Here is a 23,674-nt window from a genome sequence, read left to right on the forward strand (position 1 = left end):
CTGTTATATGTCACGGACCAACCCAGGCAACAGGTCACCAGCTCTCGGAGGGAGCCACTGCCCTGCCTCGGGGTGGAATCAGTTCTGCACCTTCAAAAGACACAAATCATCCCAAGACAATCGGGGATGGAAGAAACTGTACAAACACAGTGTTTGGGGCCAGGTCTGAGACACCTGGACTCGACAGAGCTGCAGTGATTTATTTATGTGAGGAACCCCAGGGTATGGACCCTTCCATTTGTTCATTGGCAGGAGAGTTGATCTCACCCAGGAGAGGTTGACAAAACCATTGAGAGAGGGCTGTGCCCTGAGCCACGTCCGTCTTTGCTGCAGGATAGGAAGGAATGGGATGGAGTGGGATGGCTCTCTGGGAACCCTGTCACTTGAAGGTTTGGGTATCCTCACACCCTGCTGCTGCTCGCTAACCTTTGGAGCTACAAGAGCACCTCGAGGGTGTGCCTGCCATGAGTGATTGTGCTCTGTTGGCCTGGGGGATGCAGGCTGACATCCCACTGAACCAGGAAGGTGTTGGAGAAAGGAATCCAAGTGAAAAATAGTGTTTGGTGCACTTTGAGCAAGAAGATAAACTGCTTCAATCAGATGTGTTTACAACTTAGACATCCATGCTGACCTCTTCCTTACCCACAACTATCTGCTCCCTGCATGTAAAACCCCCTTTCCATGCAAGATGGAAAGATTAAATGGATGTATTTGTGTATTTGGAGCGGATTGCCCTGCAGGACTTGTTCTCAGAGTTGTAGCTTCACAAGGGAAAACCCAGTGTTGAAATGTTCAGGGCATCAGGATCGCGGCCATCCCTCTCCAGCTTGCTCATCTTCATTTTCCCTTCCTTGAAGGCTTCCTTTTTATCCAGTGCAATTAGTGTCCAATGTAAAAGAAATGGAAAAAATGAAGAATAGCATCTCAAAAAAAGAAGCTGTAAACACAGGAATGAAAAGCTGGGTGGAGCAGACCACTCACCCCCTCTGGATGATCCTTCCTCAGTGTTGAGAAATGTGTTTATTTTTACCTAGAAACTACCAGCCTTCCTAGATTTAAGCCTCAAGCTCTCTCCTCTGAAGTCAATGGTGGTATTTGTGTGAATCATTAAAAAAGGGAAGAGTTTTGCTGTCTGTAGCAAGTCTTTCTGCTTAGTGTGATGGGTGGGAAACTCGGTCGCAGGCTGGTGGTTACATCTGTGCCACATATTTCACAGTATAGCTGCAGGTTTTCTGACTGTCAGCTCACATGGTTTCATGGTTACATCTTGCCCTAAGTATAGGAAAAGCCTGGTAATCACTGACGTCGTGCAGTCCTGTTCCCAGTCAGCCCCTACCACCTCATGAGCCTTTAAAACCTGCAGGTTTGCAAAATTACAGACTAGGAAATAGGGAGGTGGGAGGCGGAAGGCTCAAAGGTAGGAAACATGTGAAGACAAGCATAACATGAAATAAGAATAATAAGAGGTAAAGAAAGACTCCGAAGAACGGTGATGGGTCAAAAAACGAGAAAACCAGCAACGTAATTGTCACTGTTAAGACCTGACTTCAGCTTCAGCAACATCTGATGTGCTCATCAGCAGGTATCACAAAGTACCTCAGCGTGGTGGTGTGGCCATCCAGTGTGGCCCCTTGGGTATTTAAGCACCTGTTGGGCTTTCTGAACCCTCCACCAGCATTCTCAGCACATTTGCATGTAATCCAGGAAAGCTCCTTCTCATCTGCAAAGCAGAATTGGAGCATAAACCACTTTGTGCATCCTGTAATTCCCCTCTTTTGCTACAGACTTTGGAGAAGTGACATAAACTGCAAACTACATGATTACCCAAACTTGGGTAATTTCTGTGCTGCATCTTGTCCAAAGAGTAGGAAGGAAAACTGAAAATATTCATGCAGTTGGGCAAGTTGAAGCCAAACACCACCGTACAAATGTGTCTGATTAGTTCAGGACCAGTTGCTGTGTGTTAGCTGCCTCCCTGTTAGCAGATCTGCCAGTTCATAAACGTCTGTGGAAGTAAAAGGCTGCATCTGCCTTTAATTGGGACAGATAAACTGCAGGCAAGCCAAATTCCGAGGCATGCCTGCACATGCCTTTGCAGAGCTATAGTCTCTCTTAGTGATCTCATTTAAACAAAGTCAAAATGATGAAAAGATGCCCTTCCCTTTTGTTTTGAAATGTGATTTTCTCTTGAAAAATAATTGGGATGCTACTGACAGCCATGCAGCACACTGTGTTAGTGTATCCCCAAGCAGATCACAAAAAGAGTTAATTATTAGGCAGGGGTAGGACTTAAAGCTAAACTAACTGATTTTCTGCCTGGAAATGCTGATTTATCAGAATTGAAACTATTTGGTGGAATAGGTATTCCCCTGAATTTAGAAAGAACCCAACTGGTTTAGCACTGCTGTGATCTAAATTTGAAACTTCATTTTCTGGATAGAAACAATGCTTTATTTGGCTTATACTGAAAAGCTGGAGAGCATTATAAGAAAAAAAAAGTCAAAAATCGAAGCAAAACATCTTGAAATTGTTATAGCAGAGTCTTTTGGATAATAGCATTGTGAACATTTTAGAGATACAAAGTTTTGCTTGAAGACATATGCAGAAAGATCAAGACCTTGACAATACCTCCAGCACATGAAGACCATTTTGCCACCAGCTCTAGTAAGCATGACCTCCCAGTCCTGTTGTTGGATGACCTGAAGGGCAGAGGGAGATGGGGCAGGTCTGGGAATGGAAGCTGAGTTTCCAAATCGTAGGCCAAGTCCCTATCACCAACCATCCCTTCCCTTCCTCCCACTCCATCCCCAAATGGCTCAAGGAGAACTGCTGACTCCACAGGTGCCACTGGATCCCTGACAACCAGATCACCCCACAGGGCATGGCCCAGGCCCGGTGGATGGCTACAGATTCCCAATCACTCCTCTCTCCAGCTCCTTCACCTAAAAGGAGAATGGAAGTGACAGTTTAAACCTAGCACTGGTCACACGAGTTAGGAATATTTCATGAAGGGATTAATTAATTCCAAACCTGCCCTCCAGATGAGTTTCACTAATCTTCTAATTCACTTTTTTTAATTAAAACAAAAGAGAAATTTATTTCCTTTTTACCAACCAGCACTACTTTGGCTGAAGGAAACACTGTGTATGCCAACAATGTTTTCCATACAAGTTGCTCATGCCATTTTCAGAAGGGGAGAGATTATTTCAAGCAAGAAGGAGGTTGGCTGAGAGGACCTCATGAGCGCTCCTCTGAATTGGATTTTCACTGTGATCCCTTGACCATAAGAAATTGTTTGGGGTTTATTTTCTTCTTTCAGACAAGTACAGGTAGATCCTCTCATTGTTTGTAAAAAGTCTTCTCAGGAACCATAGCTGTTATTTTCGAGACTTTGGTGCAGAAGAGGAGTAGATGGGCAGCTGGCAAAAGGTTTGTTTACGACTCCAGTGGTGTCTGGACTTGCTCTGGTGTTTGTGTCTCCAAAGTCTGACTCAAACCCAGTTCAAGCCAGTGGAAAGAATCCCAGCAGCTTAGCAGATATAAAGCTGCCACTCTTGGAAGGATAAACTTCTGGTAACACATGGTTTCATAAATCTCTTCTTTCTGATCCGCTAGTGGCTGTCATCAGGCAGAGATTTTAGCGGTGGTTACTCGGGCATGTACGAGCACATTTCATCCTGCTGGTGCTGCCCACATGACACACCATCACGATGGGGTTTGGCACAACGCTGCACCCCTTGTACACAACCTTCTCCACACCCCAAGTACTCTTTCCTGCCCTTGGGCAGTGGCTGGGCCTGTCTGCCTCCGTTTGCTGCCCTCTTGTCTTTGCTTTGACATCACAGAATGGTTTAGGGTGGAAGAGACCTCGAAGACCATCCAGTTCCAGCCCCCTGCCATGGGCAGGGGCACCTTCCACCAGATCGGGTGTCTCCATCCAGGCATTTGGCTCTTTGCTTGACTGCCTCAATCTGTTTATTTTAATGCTGCTGAGATCCTGCAAATGATGCCCACCATCTCCATGATGTCTCCCTTTCCTAATCCAAGTAAGACAAAGTAGTCACCTAAATGTATTATCCCTTTGAAAAATGACCGTTCTCTGTAAGAGTAAAGATAAGGTTTATGGGGAGAGGTGGCATTAGACCAAACGAGATGGACAAAAACAGACAAGCTTTTGGCCATGCAAGTCCTGTCGTAGTGCCTTTTTTAAAAGAGATTTCTTCATGGCCTCCCTTGTGCAAGGACAGCTTCTCTATGGATGTGTCCTCAAGGTCTGTGATTTGTAAGGCAAAGAAATGTTTTTGATAATCCATAACTTGCTTAACAAGGACTCCCCATACAAAAATGGCTGCTTGTCTTCAAAGGAAGGCTTTTGGAGAGCAATTTTGTGGAAAGTCACTCAACATTACTGATTCTCATTAGATTAGAAAAGTACATGCTTTCCCTCCAGGAAGAGTATGTAAGTGTTGGAATTTCTGACATTAGAAATTATTGAAACTGAGCAGTTTGAAATGGTAATTTTTCCTATAGCTGAAATTTAAAAGATGACAGTTTTCTTTCCCGTGTCCATTCGCTTTATTTATCAGAACTTAAGGTGTGATTTACATCCATAACAAGTAAAATGGATGAGCCGGGCTCCTTCCAGGGCACTGCATCCCATCTCCTTCGCCTGCCGCTGCTCCAGCCTTTACCAAACACCTGCACTGCCACCTTCTGCCTGTCTTACAGCTCACAGCTGAATTTCCACCGCAATTCTTTTTTTCTTCATCCTGCCAAATTCATGATGTATGTCCTAGGAAAACTTGTAATACAAAGGAGAAACTGTGTGCACATGCACAGTCAAGACAGCCTGTAAATTGATTCTTTTTCTAGTTGGTCTCTATTACAGATGGTGACTGTACTATACATAATTTCTAGCTGTAATTTAGAGGAAGGGAACTCTCCAGTGTTGCTCACCAGGACCCAAAACACTGAAATACTTTGCTCAGGCACTGTTAAGACAATATATTGGCCAACTATTAAGCACAAGTGTCTTTCCAGGTTTGCTCAACAGCAAAATAACCAAATCGGTGCTGGTGGAAGATAAAGCTTAGACCATGGGTTGGTATAAATCAGGATTTCTCACTGCAAACAAGCTCCCCTGATTCATACCAGGGGTTTTCTGTTTCAGGTTATCCCATGAATTGTGCTAATTATGTCCGCTTTGCCTGTGGCTTAAGGAAAACTGAAACAGGTCTGGTTTAGATTGGATATTAGGAAGAAATTCTTCCCTGTGAGAGTGGTAAGGCCCTGGCACACGTTGCCCAGAGAAGCTGTGGCTGCCCCATCCCTGGAAGTGTTCAAGGCCAGGCTGGATGGTGCTTGGAGCAACCTGGGATAGTGGAAGGTGTCCCTGCCCGTGGCAGGGAGTGGAGCAAGATGGGCTTTTAGGTCCCTTCCCACCCAAACCATTCTGTGATTCTCTGAAAGGAAACTGAGTGGAGCACATTTGTGGCTTATGGATGGAAAAAAAAAGTTCCTTTCTTCTTTCTTTTGCAATTAAATATTAGTTAAATACAATGTCAAGGTGAGGGGAAAAAAGGTATCTGAAAGCCAAGTGAACCCAACTGTACTTTAAACCCTCTCACATTGCTCATTTTAAAGAATCCTTGGTATTATTCCCTGCCTGGCAACGGAAGGGATGCCAAAGTCACCCTCCACTTAGAAAAATAAATGTTCTTGGTGAACATGCTAATTCCTGCAGCAGCCAGCCTCAGGCCAAGTGGCACTTCCAAGCAAGAGCAGAGGCCCTGGCCCCAGCCCTGTGGACCTTTGAAAGAGAGACGGGCTCACCACTGTCTTCTGGAAAGCGGCAGAGTAATTATTTAATGTCTAAACCCCAACCTTTAACAGAAAGCCAGTTCTTGCAGGCTTGAGAGACTCGATGCATGCAGGAAAAGGTCGGGAAAATTTCCCCTGCATTGTACCTCAGCACTCTGGAGCACGGCTGAGGGAACAGTGGCATCTGGTGTTCGCTGGGCTCTCCTACAGCCACTGCTTCCCAGGCGCTGCTGGCACGTTCCCTGGGCGTGGGCAGCATTTGCCTCCCCACATGCAGGTGTCCAGTGGCACCTGGGACCTGTAGGATGCCCAAGACACCTCTACAAGTGTCCAGGTGTGACAGAGGTCATGTGGGAGGCTCAAGAGGCCTCCGGGGTGCCCAGAAACCCAAACTCACCTTAACAAAGATAATTACTGTGTTGGAAAATGAATCCCAGGACCCAGGACCGTGGCGGTGATGCAGCATTACCAGGGAGCCTCTGACTGGCACCCCAGTACCAGCGGGCAACTGGGTAGTGCCTGAACCTTATTGTGAGCATGTGCCGTCCCTGGGTGGAGGGTCCTCTCCTGCTGGTCCTCGAGGCACAGCCAAATCTGAGCAAAACAAAAGTTTAAGTCATGCATCTCCCTGGTAATTTCTATGTAGTTTAGAAAAGGCAAATTACTCTCTGCACTTTGTTAACTGAAATATGGTTTATTGGTCTCCTACCCCAAGTGCACGAAATACAATGCATTTCCTACTAAGATGGGCAGAATGGCAAACTTGAGCTGGAACCTACATGGAACAATTTCTGCTGGTTTCTGGAGTTTTTCAAGTTGCAGATTTTCAGTAGCTCTGCATCCTTCTACTTAGCCAAAGGCTGGTTTGCAGTGGTTTTAGGATACCCTATGACAGTTTTATCCGAGTGCTGGGACTGACAGACCTTTTCTGTTCCTGTTGTGATCAGTACACAAGCCACTGCACAAGTTCCTGAGCCTGGTTACTCCACCCTGAGGGCGGCTTCGCTCCGATCCGATGTTGCTGCGAATTCCTACTCCTCCCTGTGGCTGTGCTCAGAACTCTTATTTCGGTAGCTAAACTCATTCAGAGATACTGATTATTGTCCCTTTGGGGCAGTTTGTCCTATTAAGCTTCAACAAAATGCATTTTATTGACATCAGAACCGGTCTTACAGCTACAAGTGACAGCGAGGGGTGGCTCTGCAAAGGCGCTGTGTGGTGTCAACCTCCGTCACCAAAACAGGCAGCTCAGTAACAGGATCCCTCTTCTTCCCCTGAGATTTTGGAACTCATCAGGTGGTTTTAAATAACACATAGTACTGTAAAGTGATAACATGCCAAGGGCTGACTTTTGGGTGGCATCACCTACTTTGGCTCAGTGTTCCTCAGACTGCTCAGTTCTGCAACAATTTGTTTCAAGTCAAACCCTGGATTTGTTGTGCACCGGAGTTTATTTTCTATAAAAACATGGGAGGTTTTCCATAGTGCAGCTGAACTTCTGTTAGAAGAAAAAGAAATCAGTAGGAAATGCCAAATCCCACTGAAATTAAATTTGATCCCCATCATCTCCTACAAAGACTTTGGTCTTAGGCTGGCAAACAACCCAATTCTTGTAAGTCAACAGGCAATTTAAATTGTGTGGAGAACAGGTTGCAGAGGCTCTGCAAATACCCCAACCCTTTTGCTATCAGCAGTCAAGATAAATTTGTTACCTGAATAGGGTTACAGAGAGAGTAAGAAAGCCTGGTTTTGTAATGTTTTGTTTATTAAAATCAGTTTTCACTGGCGTTCTGAGTTGACAAAAATGTTCCCCAGGAAGACTAACAAACAGAAACAATTCATAAATATATATTTATATCTTTTGAACACTGTAGGTATAAACAAATAAAAGCTCTGGTTTGCTGCTTTGGGAGGTCCTGTGTAACCAGCATTTTCAACTGGTCAATTAGCAGCATGTGTGTTAATCAACGAAGGACTTCCACTTGTTTTTAAATTACCAAATCCAATGTTTTAAAATTACTGCTTGTTATCAGATAAAACCACAAGATATAAAGGATGCTCATTATATCATCCCTGCTGATAATGAGGATTTTTATACTGACAACACATGCAGCTTTGTGGTGGGACTTTTTCAGGCAATTAAGACCAAAACTTTCAGAAATTAATTGAGATGCTGGACAGCTAACCTGAGGATATTACAGGAGCCAAATTCTCAGCAGCTCTGACCGTGGCACCTTCCTAAACTCTACCTTCTTTTAAGATGTCAGGCTGAGCACCCTGACACAAAGGCCCCCAAAGCACTAATGGCTGGGGATAGCACCCAACTGTGACATTGCTCCAAGGCTTTGCTGCCTGGCATTTACTCCTCTCCTGGCTATGCGCTGCTCCTGCCTCTTTCCCAGATCCTCTGGGACCTGCCTGGGGAGACTGCCAGGGGCTGGGGGTGAGGAAGAGGACAGAGTTTCAGATGACTGAGGAATTTTTCCTCTCTCCCTGGTCCTCCTGGCGAGAAGGGTAGAGGGAGGGGCAGTGGCAGGTCCCAGTGGAAGGCAGAAAAGCGGATCTCCTCGCAGCACTTGGAACTAGAGGCATCCCAACCTCTGCAGTTATGGTAGCAAGGCCATGTATGGCAGATTCCCCCCGTGCCTATCACATACACTACTTGGCTACTGCTCTCCCACTGGGGCTACTCTACAGCAGTTCATGTTCCCATCTGCTTGGGAGGACCTAGGGGCCAGCACCCGCCTTTCTGTGCCCTCCCGGTGGGGCACAGCTCGCTGCCCTCCGTGCTCGGCTCCAGCCGCCCCGCTTGCTTCTGCGCAGGAGAACAAGGAGCGGCACTGCTCGTGCTGACCCCTCGGCAGAGGGGCCCGGTCCCGCTGTCCATCTCACGCCGGCGAGGCACCTCCCTCAGGGCACCACCACAGAGATGCACTGCGGGGCCTTCTGGCTCTCCTCCGCCCTGTCCCCGCCGGGTCTCTTGGGATACACCGTGCTGGCCATCTTGAAGAACTCATCTGCAGCATCCAGAGCTATGAGCCGGTCCTGCCAAAGGAAAGGGGGGTTATGGTCACTGTGGGCTGTTTCAGGCAGCTCCCTGATCAGGGTCACAGGATATGCTGAGCTAGAAGGGACCCACAAGGATCATCGAGTCCAACCCTTAGCCCTGCACAGGACCATCCCCAAGAGTCACACCATGTGCCTGAGAGTATCATCCAAATGCTCCTTGAGCTCTGTCAGGTTTGGTGCTGTGACCACTGCCCTGGGGAGCCTGTTCCAGTGCACAACCACCTTCTGGAGAAAAAACCTTTTTCTAATATCCAACCTAAACCTGCCCTGACACAACTTCAGGCTGTTCCCTCACTTCCTGTCCCTGGTCCCCACAGAGAAGAGATCAGTGCCTGCCTCTCCTCTTCCCCTCCCGAGGAAGTTGTAGAGTGTGATGAGGTCTTCCCTCAGTCTCCTCTTCTCCAGGCTGAACAGATGAAGTGCCCTCAGCTGCTCCTCATATGGCTTCCCCTCAAGGCCCTCCACCATCTCCATTGCCCTCCTTTGGACACTCTCTAATGGCTTAGCATCTCCTCTCTCCACAGCCACTCTCAGGTTAAGCAAGGCATTAGGTCTAATCTTTTCCCACCTTGTTAACAGGATGCAAGAGCATCCAGTTGCACAGGATTAAAGGAACTTACAGGCAGGTGTGAAATTCATGGTGCTACAACTCTGACATTTCCAAGGAAGCTGAACCACCAAGCTACAAGGGCCTCATCAGCCAGGATCACCCCAGATGCCACCATGTATCTGAGCATGCTCTGGTGCATTTCACCCACTTGCTTCCCTTCATGGGAGCTCACTGGCAGAGCTGGGGATGATGGGCATGAAAGGCATGCTCACAGTACTCACCACCACGAAGAGGTAGCGCTCAGAAAGCTCCCAGCTGGTCGGGAAGATGTTTGTCTCTTCCGAGAGCTTTAACAAGATGTCCCGGGCTTTGCTCATGTTCTGAGAGTCGCTGATGATGCTGAGTTTGGTCACTGACAAGAGGGAGTCCGCTTCCTTCTGGAAACCTGGAGAGAGATGTGTTACAGAAACAAGTCAAACATGTGATCAGGGCCATCCCGGAGCCCCCAGGCTCTTGCAAGGTTCCTTATTCCCCCTCTATCTTGGATGGCTGCATTCCCTACTTCTTGAAACAAACTAGTGTTTCTCCCTGGTAGGCTCTGTGTCTGCACTTGGGGCAGATATGTACTTGCTAGTGGGGAGGAAAAAATCACAAAAGCATTCAGAGAGAGAGTTCATTACTAGTTTTTCTGAGAAAAAGTGTACAGACGTGCACACCCAGGGTGTTGATTCAGCTCGTCCACGTTCCTGATGCTGCCAGAGCTTTCAGGGCTGGTGGGGCTTCCTGAGCATCCCAGTGACTACACCTATATGTAGTTGGGTAACAGTGATAAAACCTGTGGCAGTAATGAGTGCACAGCTAATTGTTCCTGTAGCAGTCAGCATCGATTATAGGAAGGGTATCCAGGAAAGGAAAGGAGAGGAGAATGAATACAGGGATTTTTAAATGTAATGGCTGCCACCAACTCCTTGTTCACCTCCAGGGGGCTGGTGATGATGCATCTCACATGAAAACACTTATGGGGTAATTGTGGTGGTCTTATGATTAAAGCAGAGGTCTAGATAACAAAAGATAGCAGGTTTCACATCTAGTTGCATGTTTGGCTTTGCTATGCCCAAATGATCCCTGGCCTTGAGCTTCTCCACCCTTTGCAAAACAGCTCCAGAGCCATGGCAGATGTCAGGGAGATGTGGGAGAGCCTTTGTCAACGTGCAGTGACAGATGGAAAGATGTCAAGTGATCCCTCCCATGTCTGGCCTGTACAGGCCATGTGAGCACCGGGGTGAGGATGAACCCTGATGCCTAGTTATGGATTTATAATGTTCCTCCCACCCAGATGCCAGAATGGCAGGTAGGGCGGGAGCAGCCGAGATACCCATCTCTGGCTCCCAGGGATGATGTCCTTGAACAGAGTCACACATCCTCCTCTCATCAGCCACCAACCACCTCCACAGCATGAGGCATGTCACCAGCTGCTGTGCCTGCATGGCACATCCCAGGTGTCACATGCTGTGTGCCAGGCACTCAGGAAAACCCCAATGTCACAATCACCACTGTCTTCTCCACAGGACCACTGGGGGAAGCTCACTGTGAGCTTGGATACAGCAGGAGAAGGAGGGCCTCCGTGGAGCTATTCCATTTGCTGAAAGAATATTTCAAATTCACTTGGGAGCAAACAAAGTGAGTGGTTTAGCTCTGATCAGCTGCCACAGGCTAAGGAAGCAAAATAGATGTATCTGTGTTTCCATCTGAAAGGAATATTCATTCCTTCCTGCCTATCTTGTTTAGAAAAACCCAGGGTGAACTCCCACTGCAAAGTTTCCATAAGGAAGCATGAAATGGATGACTGTGCATCTATTATGGGCTTGGAAGGTGATCGTGGTTCATGGGCTCTTTGACGTGCCTGCAAACACGGTGTTCCCGTCTCCTCCCAGCCCTGCCTGAGCCCTGGGGAGCCTCCCACAGGCTCACAGATGTCATGTGGGATATCTGATGGCATTGCGCACCAACCTCATTTTATTTTCCTCCATTTCTCCTCTACCAGCCTCATTTTGTGGAGCCGTTCCCATCCTCAACCACGGTGGGACCCCTCGTTTGGTACCACAGAAATTACATCCTTTTGTCCCCTAGCTTACCTAAATCCTCCAAAATGTGTTTCCACCTGCTCCTCACTTCTTTTCGGGTCTGCCGTAAGGTATAAATATCATAGTTGAGCTTTTGCCATTCCTGCAAAGCAAAGGGATAAGAGAGACTCAGTCGTTTCAATCTGATGCTTTTCAAGGAATTTCAACTTTCAGGAATGGAGCCAGAATTGCACTGTAATGTAGGCACTGAGGTATGAAGGTCAACAACCAGGCTCTTGTTGCCCCTGGAAAAAATTACACTGACCAGCACAGAATATTTAGCTTGATGTTTGGCACCACATCTCTGTTCAAAGCAGCTTCCAGTCACTCTGAAATGACAGAATTTAGCTTAGGTGTTGCTGGCAATCAAAGTGGCCTCCTCAGTCAGACATGGAGAATGCAATTCCAGCTCTGTGCTGGAAATTGGAATGCTCTCCTAGGCTGGGGAACAACATGAATTTCCAAATGGGAGACTCAAATCTCTTTGGTCCAAAGCCCTTTACCCTAAACTTTGACACCCCAGCTAATATCAAAACCTGAGCCTGTGAAAATACCTTGTTTGGCCTTTACTGCTTGAGAAGACACAATCAGGTGTTAATAAATACCTTCTATAAACCATTGAAACATCTTATTTTCATATTCTTGCAGTTAAACTGGCACAATACATTTTCTTACAGCCATGGGAAAGTAGAAGTTCGGAAAAAAGTTACTTCTCTCAGTATGGTCACCCATACAGGGGCTTCTGCAAACTGCTCAGCCCTCTGCTTGGCATTGAACTGAGTAGGCAGGTGTTTGAAAGTACTAGAGAACAAGAAAACAGAGTTTTTTAAAATATTGGGATACCTTTTTTTAAAGAGAACAGAGGTGCACGTGGATAGTTGAGGGCTGAACTAGAGTCATCTGACATAATAGCCCTTAGTGGCTGCCAGTTGCTGCAGTTAATACCTCACTTCACTGTACAGCTGAAATCCTTGCACTGGCCCTCCCGCTTAATGGGACACTGCCCAAGAGGGAGGGGTTTGAGGTTATTTATTAAAGTCACACCAGCACATTTAAACACATCTGCACAAGGTTAGTGGTGGGCTTGGCAGTGCTGGGTTAATGGTTGGAATTGATGATCTTAGATGGCTTTTCCAACCTAAATGATTCCATGATTCTATCAGCAAGCATTCCTTTGGAAATGCATGCATTCTGCAAGAAAACCAGGAGCACTTTTCATAGCTGAGTTTAATCAGTGCACACTCTGCAAAGGGTGCATTTTTAGAAGCAGTCCCACAATGGGTCACAGCATCACCCTGGTAATTTCCTTGCACTAACAACCTTAATTAATCTCATTTCTCAGCAACAGATTACCTAGACGGACTCTTGTAGAATAAACAGGTGTTAATCTGTGCCATCACCCTGAGATTTTCCTACACAACACTCTGGGTTCAGAGCGGATAAACAATTTCCACAGAGGTCAGCTGTGAGATAGCAATCCCACTGTTTCCTGATACCTGGTGCCTCAAAGAGTTGACTTGTTTCCATAAAGAGCTGGAGATTCCCTAGTGGTTTTTTCCTGACACACCACAACTGCAGCAAATTAAAAACAAAGCCTGTTTTCCTGATGATCAGCCATAGCTGCAGGAAGCCCTTGGAGATTACACTTTGGAAAAAGCAGCCAGCAGGGTTAAGACACTGGTGACTTCAGGTCAGGAGAGCAGGGGAAACCAGCTCTGCCTGCAGCCACTCACTCCCAGAGAGCAAAATCCCCTTCAGCTTTAGCTTTGTGCTGCTGCTCCTCCCCACGAGCCAGAGGCACATCTCCCTCTGGGCTGCAGTGGCACTTGAAAAAAGCTTTCCTGTTTGCACAGAAGGGCACCTGGCTGCCAGCACAAGGCACCAGGACGGCTCCTCAGCCCTTCACCAGAGACATGAGGCAGGGGCAAGACTCTCCTCTCTCAGCTCGTAGCTAGGAACTGAGCTCCTCTCAGTGGGAAAGAAAAGAGGGGGTTTATTGTGTTAAAGCTTTGTGGGAAGTTTATTGAAAACTTGCAAGATTTTAGAAAGGGACTAAAAAGCTGCATGATGCCTTGGTCCCCGCTGGCAGGGATTCCTTGGAAACGTCTCAGCCCTCCATGACCCCTCGGTACCAGCAGAAAGGAGAGTGAGCCAGTCTGGGCATGCTGGTGGGGAAATAAGTTACGTGTCTCTGCCCTCCCACGGAGATAAACAAGTGCTTTAATGCAGACAATCGATCCAGACAGCCACTGTGATCCCAGTCGTGCTCACACTGTGGAATTAGTGAGCTGGGGGGAGGTGGGAAGGATGCTCCTCTCCCCAGAACGCGGCCTGCTGGCAGCAGCTCTCGGGGCTGCAGGGATTTACCCCCACGGTAGCGAGCCAGACTCCTCGCTAAGCACGGCAGCAGTGCTTAGCATGCAGGGAAGCTGCTCCTGATTTTCTCTGGATTAACTGCAGTGTGTTTTCCCTTGTCTATTTTTGTTTTAAGGGAATCTAGGTTATGGCTTTCTTGTACGCTGCAGTCACTGCGTTGTGTTATGGAAGTGAATACGATGCATATTCAGTCCCAGGGGAGCTCTCACAGTGCCCTGTTGATGAAGAATTTGGGAAGTGTGCAAAGGAACAGCTTTAGTACAGAAAATGATGCTTAATGGTGGTGCCTGGGAGGGACCCCTTGTTCCAGTGGGATTTCTTTTGCCTGAGCATGGAGCTGAATGTATTTGTACTTCTATAGAGAAAGCTGGGAGGAGGATGCTGGCTTTTCCCAGGCAATTCCTTGTAGCAGAGACACCTTGATTGCTGTGGACTGTCCTCTGTGTGGCTTTAATGAGGAAATAAACTTAAGACCATCATTCCATTCCTGAAATTATCCTAAAAAGCATCTCCCTTGAACTACACAGCAGAGGAAGAGCAGAGCTTGTCCCATCCATGCATAGGCATGGGCAACATCAGAGGCTTTGTGGAGGGTGTTCCCCACACACATCCCGTGAGTCACCAGGATGTGACTGTGGAGGGAGCATTTTGGAGGAGCCAGGCGGCATCACGAGGCTGGGGCTGCTCAGCACCACAGGGCAGGCTGGGGCTCCACACCAAACTCCTCTCCCACAGCTCCTTGGAAAGGTTAGTGTAATTTCTGCAGTGCTGAGGAGGCTTCTCACACACAGGACTGGAAGAGCAGAGCAGGAGACTGGTCTGCACCAAACCTCCTGGGGTTTCTACAGGTCTGGGCCAGCCCAGCGATGCATTGAAAAGCAGCCCTTTAAGAAAATCACCCTTTTGCCAAAATCTGAATTAACCAAAGGAGACCAATGCAGATTGCAGTTTCCAGCCCTGTTTTTTGCAACCAGTTTTGCCCTTTTAAACCCACAGAGCTGGGCACAACATATACCAGTGGGGGCTTGAGAAAACCCTGTGTGTGAGAGTCAAGAATATCCCAGGAGCAGCAGGGAAACCCCACTGCCTCTCTTCCCTAAGTGCTCAGCCCTGCAAATGTTTACCTGGAAAATTTCCCCAGACTCTCTAGTGTGAAACACTAAATCTGCAAATGCCAAATGGCATGAAATGAGCCAGGCTGGTACATAACTCAGAGCTCTGGAAAAAAATGTGCCAAGAGAACAGGCAGGACTGTCCAACTTTTCATCCCCGATCACATGAAAATTTACTAATTAGGAGGGAGCTTTCTTCATGTTGCCAAAGCAATCCTCTACTGAAGCCGTTCCCTTTATTCCCTTAAAAGCAATCGGGGTTCTGTTCAAGAGTTATTTTGGAAATGAGGTCAAAACAGAGTTACCAGGGAAAGACTGCAAAATACCGGTCCAGGCAGGTAGCACACCACATCCAGGGATGCTCCTGCTCTGGTTCCACTGGAAATAGCTGAGCAAATACAAACTACAGATCCATCGACCAACATCTCAGATTAGCATAAGCTTAAATGGGATTCATTTTAAGAGAGGCATGCAGGCATTAAGAGGGTTGGTTCTGGGCTCCCCAGCCAGCATCCCCGGCCCTGGATAAATCCCATCACCTCTCTATGCTCCAGCTACAGCTTGTCACAATACTGACCTTCTCTGCAACCTGTTTAAAAAAGAATAATCCTGTCAGAGAGCAGGAGGAAGAAGAAAAATAGGCCTTGTCAGCTCATTAATGGGCTCTTCAGGAGGATCATGCCAGTGTCACTCTGCTAGCCAGGCCCCTGGCAGGGCTACAGGCTGAGGAATTGCCTTTGCTTGTGGGGTTTATGATCCCACCTTCCTCAAGGGAATAAGCCAAAAGAAGAGAGAAACACTGCATTTACAGCAAGCTGTAAGAACAGGGGTTTTTCCTCAGTCATAATGCCAGATCCCACCTTTAGCTTCTGCTCACAGACCTGTGGCACAGCTGTTCTGACCGTGGCTCCTTCTCTGAAGCCTCTCTGCTTAGGTAACTCCACACACTCTACCAGAAGACATGGAGGCACCAGAGCCACCACAGACTGGCCCTCGGTGGGAGGGCTATCTGCCACATCACACACATAAGCCCATCAATGACCCCAGTGCAGCTCTTGCTGCTCATTTCACCTCCAGATTTAGGATTTACTTTATACCACAACAGGTTCGACAATGCTGCAGAGCAGGAGGAGGAAAAAAAAAACATTTTTCCTGTATTTGAAACACTGACCCCAGCCTTCAAAAGCTTTGATGACAGCTCTGGTCTCCAAAGTCACACTGTGTTTGGGCTGGAGCTGCCAAAATTTCCCGGAGCAGGACTGTCAGAAGGGGCAGGGGGAAGAAACAGCTCCGCACAGATGGGGTGTGGGTCCATCCTGAAGGAGGACAGCAGTGCTGCTAGGGTGGTGCCATGCAGATAAAGCACACACAGTGTAGGGTGACCTGCTCTTTGGGATCCTTCCAAAGTCCTGTGCTAGGAAATCCCTGAGATAAAGGTGGGGAATGGCAAAGCATACAGTGAGTGCACTGCACACCAAAACTTCTCTGCTAAATGAAAAAGCAGAAATACAGGGAGTAGTTCTCCTTTCAGTCAATTATAACCACCGGAAAAAAAGGACCTATGGTTTTGTAACACTTGTGCACTGCACAAAGAAACAGTTCCTCTGTCCCCTGTCCTGCAGCATCCACATACTCCCCCTGGGGACTTTGGGAACAGAGCAGCCCCCAAAGCAGATTATGGCTTTTGCAGCCCAGAGCTGTTCTGCAATTAGACTTTTTTTCTCTCTCAGGGCTGAAGTCTCATTAGGAGGGGAGGGCACTGCAATCTGGCCTAGTTTTAAAATGCTTGCTGGAGTAAGGAGAGATTTTGGCGCCCAGGGCTGAACACAGGAATGTTGGCTTTGCCAGCCAAGTCCCTCCCTGTCCTGCCACCCAGAAAGAACTGCAGCTGGAATCTGCAACAGCTTGCTGGGCTTCTGTGTGGTGCCTCAGTTTCCCCAGCTGTAAAAGGAAGCAGCAGAGCAGCAACAACTCTGAGCTGCAAAGGGCACGGTGCCATAACTCAAATCAAGCATACTGTGAGTTGGCTTTCCTCAAAGGTGACCTGATGTTGCACTCCTCAGGCTTTTTATTCATTGCACTGCATAAAAATACAGGGTATGTGATTCTACATTTGTTGTGGAGAGGAAGCCCCGTGTGTTTTGGGCTTTCGTTTTTCACTGGATGCTCAGAGCCACTGAAAACCCTATGGGTACACTGAAGATGGGAAGAAAGGGCTGGATTTAGGATAGGCAGGCACATTGGGTTTAGGATAGGCAGGCACATTGGGTTTAGGACAGGCAAGCACAATGGGTTTAGGACAGGCAGGCACAGGAACAATCTCCTGCTCACCCATAACTGATGCTCTCCTCTGCAACCAGAACAAGGCTGACACACATGTCCAAGGAGACAGCTTTTTAGCAGTCTGGCCACTTATGGTACTCTTTTATAGATAATATTAGTTTTTAGGAGGCCTGCCTCATCATGAGCCCTAAACCAAGCTGAAAAGCTGTTTGAATGGGGATTCTGGCCAATTGTATACAAAGATTGCATTATCTCATTTAACTTTTAAAAATTGTAATTTTGATCTCTCTGGAGTCTAAAGCTTCCTGTGAAAGTTGAACTAGCTTTTGGTTCAAGGGGACTATCACAGGAGGAAGAGTTACATCCTTGCAGACTCTTGGATTAAGTGGGATCGTGTTGAAATTAAATGTGAAGCCTCCAGGCTTTCCTGCAAACATTCTGGAGTCAGAGCAGAGAGGGGAAAAACGTGTCACTGTTCACCACAGCCTGCTCCTAATCAGGCCACTGAAATCTCCTTTGAGCTGAAGGGCCTTAGCGAAGGAAATCAGGGCTGCAAAACAGCCCTTATGTAACAGCGATGATTTCTCCCTTCTACAGTAAGAGCTGTGCCAGTTCCCTGCTTCCCGATAATTGCCGTACAACCCACTGGAGAAGGATTGAACTTGACACGCTGCCGGAGCGACAGCTCAGCTACGGGCGCTGCCACTGCTGGGCAAATGCCACTGCAGGCAGGGGTAACGCCAGCCTGGCCATGGAAAGGACAAACCAGGGGGATATCGGACAAAACAAGCAGCCTGGAAAACTGGGAAATTGGGCTGGGGGTCCCAGCGCTTCCAGAACACTTTTGGTGGTGGGGAGAGTTTGAGGTCCTTGCAGGGCATCATTCCCATGCATGTTCTAGCAACAACGAACGCCTGGGAAACCTCCCTGGAGATCTCCCTGCTTTCTGAGACGTGCAACAAATGCTTCCTGTAAAACATCTTCCTCATGTTCTTCCCATTCCCTCCCACTATCTTTTCCTTTTTGTCTCTTCTATTCCTCCTCCCAGTTTCCTTCCCTAAGAAGTCCATTTGTCCTTGATCTCCATCTCAAGTCTACCTTGTGTCCTTTCCTGCATCCCTGGATGTAGCCAGCCCACCACTAGCTTTAAGACTTCCTTGGTTTTCAAGTGTCAGCTGCTGCGTTTCCTTACTCCTTCATGGAAGGCATATAATCCTTGGTTTTGGTTGGTCAAAGATGTACAGAAATAGATATCCAGTGAAGGGGATCTGGAGTGGGGGGACAAAAGATTCTGGAGGCAATATATGCTCAATGGGATAATGCCCTGGGAGAGCACTGAAAGTAGCCGAGACAAGGAGAACACAGAGATTCCCAAAACAGAAGGAGATGAACCTCGGGGTTCCATGGAGGTGAGAAAAGCATCACAGCTCAGGGTGGCTCTTCCTGGCTCAGCTGCCAGAGACATGACCAAGCTTCCCAGGGATGAGATGGCCACAGATCCATCCACACTGGGACAAAATCTAGAGGGCGATGGAACAGATGCAAGGACCTGATACCTACATGACCCACGCTGGGGGACTTTGGGGTCTTTACAACAGCTTAATTGAAGGAAGGACATTGATCTGTTGGAACAAGTCCAGAGGAGGCCATCAAGTTGATCAGAGAGATGGAGCACCTCTGCTAGGAGGAAAGGCTGAGAGAATTGGTATTGTTCAGCCTGGAGGAGAGAAGGCTCTGGGGTGACCTAATTGTGGTCTCCCAGAACCTGAAAGGAGCCCACAGGAAAGATGGAGAGAGACTATGTAGAAGAGCCTGGAGTGACAGGACAAGGGAGAATGGATTCAAGCTAAAGCAAGTAGGTTTAGATTAGATATTAGCAAGAAATTCTTCCCTGTGAGGGTGAGGAGGCCCTGGCACAGGTTGCCCAGAGAAGCTGTGGCTGCCCCATCCCTGGAAGTGTCAAGGCCAGGTTGGACGGAGCTTGGAGCAACCTGGGCTAGTGGAAGGTGTCCCTGCCCATGGCAGGGGCATGGAATGAGATGGGCTTTAAGGTCCCTTCCAACCCAAACCATTCTATGATTCTGTGATTAGTGGATGCTTAAACAGAGGCACTGCTAAAGGGTGTGGTGGAAGCACCGAGCCCAAAGGGTGATGGAAGCTCTGAGGCTGGTCCACGGTGAGACCGGGCGCTCAGACTGGCACTGCCTCACCTCCGAGTCCTTGTCCAGCTGGTTCCTGACCACGATCATGTTGTACAGCACCCGGTCGTCGTCCGCCTCCGTGTGGGTCACGTCGTGGGGGGTGCTCCACAGGTTCTGCTCCTCATCCCGCGCCAGCGTGGCTCCGAAGGATGCGTAGGGGTTGTTGTTGCTGCAGAGAGGGGCAGAGGCCAGGAAGCATTAGCACCATGCTGCCTCCTTGTACCCTCCCGGGGAAAAGTGCCCACTGCTGTGGCAGCCCCTTCCCACAGCCCAGAGTCCTGCCTGGGAGAGGGGAGGAGGAAAAGCAGTGGGGAATGGGAAGACAAGCAGAGCTTTTTTACCTTAGCAAACATCCTGACCACACAAGCCACAGTTTATACCAGGCAGTGCTGCCGTGAGAGACGTCAGACACATGAATTTGCTAAAGACACTGGATATTATTTGAGCAGCTAGGCTGGAAGAACTGGGAGCATCCATCTGCTAGGATGAAAGGTGGCATCTTCCCATTGCTCCCATAGCCTCTTGCCTTCCCACCTTGTGGTGGCATCCCTGCCCACCGCAGAGGATTGGAACTGGATGATCTTTAAGGTCCCTCCCAACCCAAATCACTTTATGATGATGAACCTGCTCCAGCTGACCCTGCTTGAGCAGGGGTGGGACTGGATTTTCTCCAAAGGTCCCACATCCACGACCACGTTTCTGTGGGACCCTGCAGCTCTACTTTCTCCCCAGCAGCACAAACCAAGCAGGCAACCCCTGCAGGTGGCCCCCACCCCAGCAGCTCCTGCCTCAGAGGTACAGCGACGTGCTGAGCTCCACAAGGGCAGCCAAGGCACAGAAAGGGCATTTAGCCCCATCTTTATTTGGGGATGGAAACATCCTCAGCCTGTTTATGTGTGAGCCTAATTTGCTTAGCAGTCAGCAAAGCAGAGTGTTATCTTCTGGGAAGGTTGTTCCTTGGGAAGGCAGGGAGCTCTTCTCTGCATGGAGAGCAGTTCTGTGTTTTATGGATTAATGTTGCTACTGGGATGTGCATTTTTTAACAGGGATACTAACTTCTGCCAGGAGAACTTTTAGCAGGGGATTTCCATAAAGTGTCTAATCAGGACGTCCAGGTACTTGAGCAGGACAATATAAGTGGAGAACTATTTTTGGCCTTACCCAACAGTCTCCTCAGCCACCCTGTGGCAATCTCTGCTCATTTCTTGTTAGAACAACCCACTGTTTATTTTGTTTGCTACCCAAATCCCATTCCTTTCGCAAGGAACCCATCCAATGAAATCTGAGATAACTCTGTGAGCGCTGTGGCACCAAGCCACAGAAAGATGCTAAAAGGAGCTCCAGCACACAGATGAAATAGGAAAAAATAATTACCACCAGCATTCCTGAAGCAGGAAGGTTAATTAGACTTTCAACAAACCGAAAACCTGAGCAACAGGTAATAAGGGAAAAGATAATCTCTTATAATCTCTCATTAAAGACAAGCAAACAAAGGTAACTTGGAGGGTGGGGGTGGCACAACTCAGCCATTCCTACACCAGAGCCAGCATGGCTTTGCTCAAACTGCTTCTCAGTTGTGGAGCAGACAGGATCCCAGCCTGGAAGGGATCACTCAGGAGCCAGCTGTGCCATGAGCATGAGTTCAGCCCCATCTTGCCTTCAACAGGCTTCTTCCCACTCAGGGATTTACCAGTACTTTTAACATATGAATTACTTAAAGCACCAGTATTTGGAAATAACACTCCCACACCTGAGCTTTTCTGAGCCACTCCCTCCCTCACAGCTTCCCAGTGCCCAGCTTTCCAAATCACAGCATGGAGCATCCAGCAGTCTGTAAGGAATGAAGGCAGTGCCCAGGAGTCAGCAAGTCCATACAGGCATGGAGAGCTCTGCCAACAGTTCTTCCAAACAACATTGAAAAGGAAGAAATGGAAGGAGAAAAAAGAAACACATGAACGGCAGCTGCTTTACAGGTTACAGGAATCTCTGTGGGACCACAAGGGACTGAGACCATTTCACACTCTGGATGTGAAATATCCAGAAAATGGTGAGCAATCTGATTCATCAGATTCTTCTGATTTCTTCTCTGATTTCTTCTCCAGGGGACTTTCAGTCCACATTCGATTTGTTTTGGAATTCAGAGCCCAAATATTTAGTTTATTTTCATCCTGAGTACACCATCCAAGCCAGACTCCACCTTTGCACATTGAGAGACAGCCAGGCAGCCTGGATCCTTTGCAATACCGGCAACACCAGGTCCCAAAACCTAAAACTCAGCTAAAAGATCTGAAATCTCAAGCAAGTCATTCATTTTAAACAAAGTTGCAGTAAAAATAAAAATAGAGCCAGGAAGCTATTGCAAGATGCCTGCTATGAAATAAAACCCAAAAGCCTCCCGAGGAGGGACAAGCCAGTGATTAGGCTGTTAGATTAATTATGCCAGCACAGTTGTACAGGAGCAGGTGCCTTTAGAATTCCCAGAATTTATAGAGGCTTTCCTACTTATAGCCAGCATTAATTGGATCGCCAGCGGAAGGCGTGTTACTAAAGAAAGGAGCCAGGTGAGGGACAGTCACCATGGCCCCAGGAAGGAGCTTCTCCACACGTGTGCTCAGCTCCCGGTAGCTTAATGCCAATTTCCTGGGCTGGAGACCTCATGCTCGGGATTATCCGGTTATTATTTAGGTACCTGCTTTAACAGTGCGAAATCAGGACGTTTCAAGCCCTGTCACCAGCTCTGCTGTTACCTGACACCTATGTAGGGCACACCGGGAGCATCCCACACTCCCCTTGAAGTGCTTCTGTCGCACCGATGACGTGGGGAGGGCACAGTCCCTGCCCCCTCTCGGGGCTGGGATACCCACTGGTGGTGCTGAGACCATGGCTGGGAGCTGGGGAGGGAGGGAGAGGTGCCACAAACCTACTGCATGGGTGTTTTGCAACATGCAGACTCTCCTCACATTCTTCCACAGCTCACGGCTCTTCTCCACGACTCGGGGCTTTATCTTTTCACACAACCCCCCAACGTCAGCGTCTCTGTGCACAAAGCAGATGCGACTGACAGCGGGAGAGAAAGATCTGCTCCCTGGAGATCATCACGGGCAGCTCTCACATACAGCCGGCTCCGGCTCTGCATCCTCATCTCCTCTCCAGCATCCCTGGATGGAGACAGGCTGAGAGCTGGGGTTGTTCAACCTGGAGAAGAAAAAGCTCCAGGGAGACTTTGAAGCCCCTTCCACTTCTTAAGGGGGCTTGTAAGAAAGAGGGAGAGCGACAGTTTACACGGGCAGATAGTGATAGGACAAGGGGGAACGGTTTTAAAGTAAAAGAGGAGAGATTTAGCTCAGATGCCTAGAAGAAACTCCTCCCTGTGAGGGTGGTGAGGCCCTGGCACAGGTTGCCCAGAAAAGCTGTGGCTGCCCCGTTCCTGGAAGTGTCCAAGGCCAGGCTGAACAGGGCTTGGAGCAACCTGGGATAGTGGGGGGTGGCACAGGGATGGAACAAGATCATCTTCTAGGTCCCTTCGAACTCAAATCATTCTGTGATTCTAAGATCCCCACCCGAGAACTGAGCTCTGCAAAGCACAGAGCTGCCTAACGATGGGACCTGATCCCTTTTTGTTCAGTGCCTCATCCTCCTCTATTGAAATCCCACCATGGAAAGACAAGCGCTGGACCGTCCCTGTGGACGGGCATCACGGGGAACACCGAAGAGATGCCGCTCTCGATTCACTCCCTAAACCTTCCCCGTAGAACACCCCTCGCCAGGTGCCTCAGCATCCCGGGGGGCATCGCGCCGTGGGCTGGCAGGAGGAACTCAGCCCCTGCGGCAGCCAACCCAGGCGGAAAGGGCACGGGAAGCTGCTCGTTCCCGCCGGGGGAAGATCCGTCCGGCGCCCTGAGCGCTCCGGCAAGGGATGCCCAGCCCCAGTGACAGCGCTGGAAGCGGGTCTGGGCACGGCGGGGCTCACGCCAGGCTGGGGAGCGGGGGACCGGGGTGGGCGCATCCCCCGCCGCGGGGCCGGGCCGGGGTCTCACCTTAGCAGGGGCTCCTTCTCGGGCGGCGCCGCCTCCCCGCCGCAGCAGCCGCAGCAGCCGCCGAGCGATCGCAGCCAGGCCCGCAGCCCCATCGGCGCCGCCG

General features: G+C 48.7%; 1 protein-coding gene across 1 annotated transcript; it reads right to left on the reverse strand.

The window, feature by feature from the left end:
• Nucleotides 1–7,572: 7,572 nt before the first annotated feature.
• On the reverse strand, nucleotides 7,573–23,674 carry MREG (melanoregulin). Its single transcript, XM_032693943.1, has 5 exons — nucleotides 23,572–23,674; nucleotides 19,544–19,703; nucleotides 11,575–11,665; nucleotides 9,721–9,884; nucleotides 7,573–8,865 (listed from the first exon to the last, which is right to left on the reverse strand). Exons 1-5 carry the CDS (start codon nucleotides 23,661–23,663, stop codon nucleotides 8,731–8,733), a joined length of 642 nt encoding a protein of 213 aa, XP_032549834.1. The 5' UTR covers nucleotides 23,664–23,674; the 3' UTR covers nucleotides 7,573–8,730.

Source organism: Chiroxiphia lanceolata, chromosome 7 (genome assembly GCF_009829145.1).
Source record: "Chiroxiphia lanceolata isolate bChiLan1 chromosome 7, bChiLan1.pri, whole genome shotgun sequence".
Classification (NCBI taxonomy): Eukaryota; Metazoa; Chordata; class Aves; order Passeriformes; family Pipridae; genus Chiroxiphia; species Chiroxiphia lanceolata.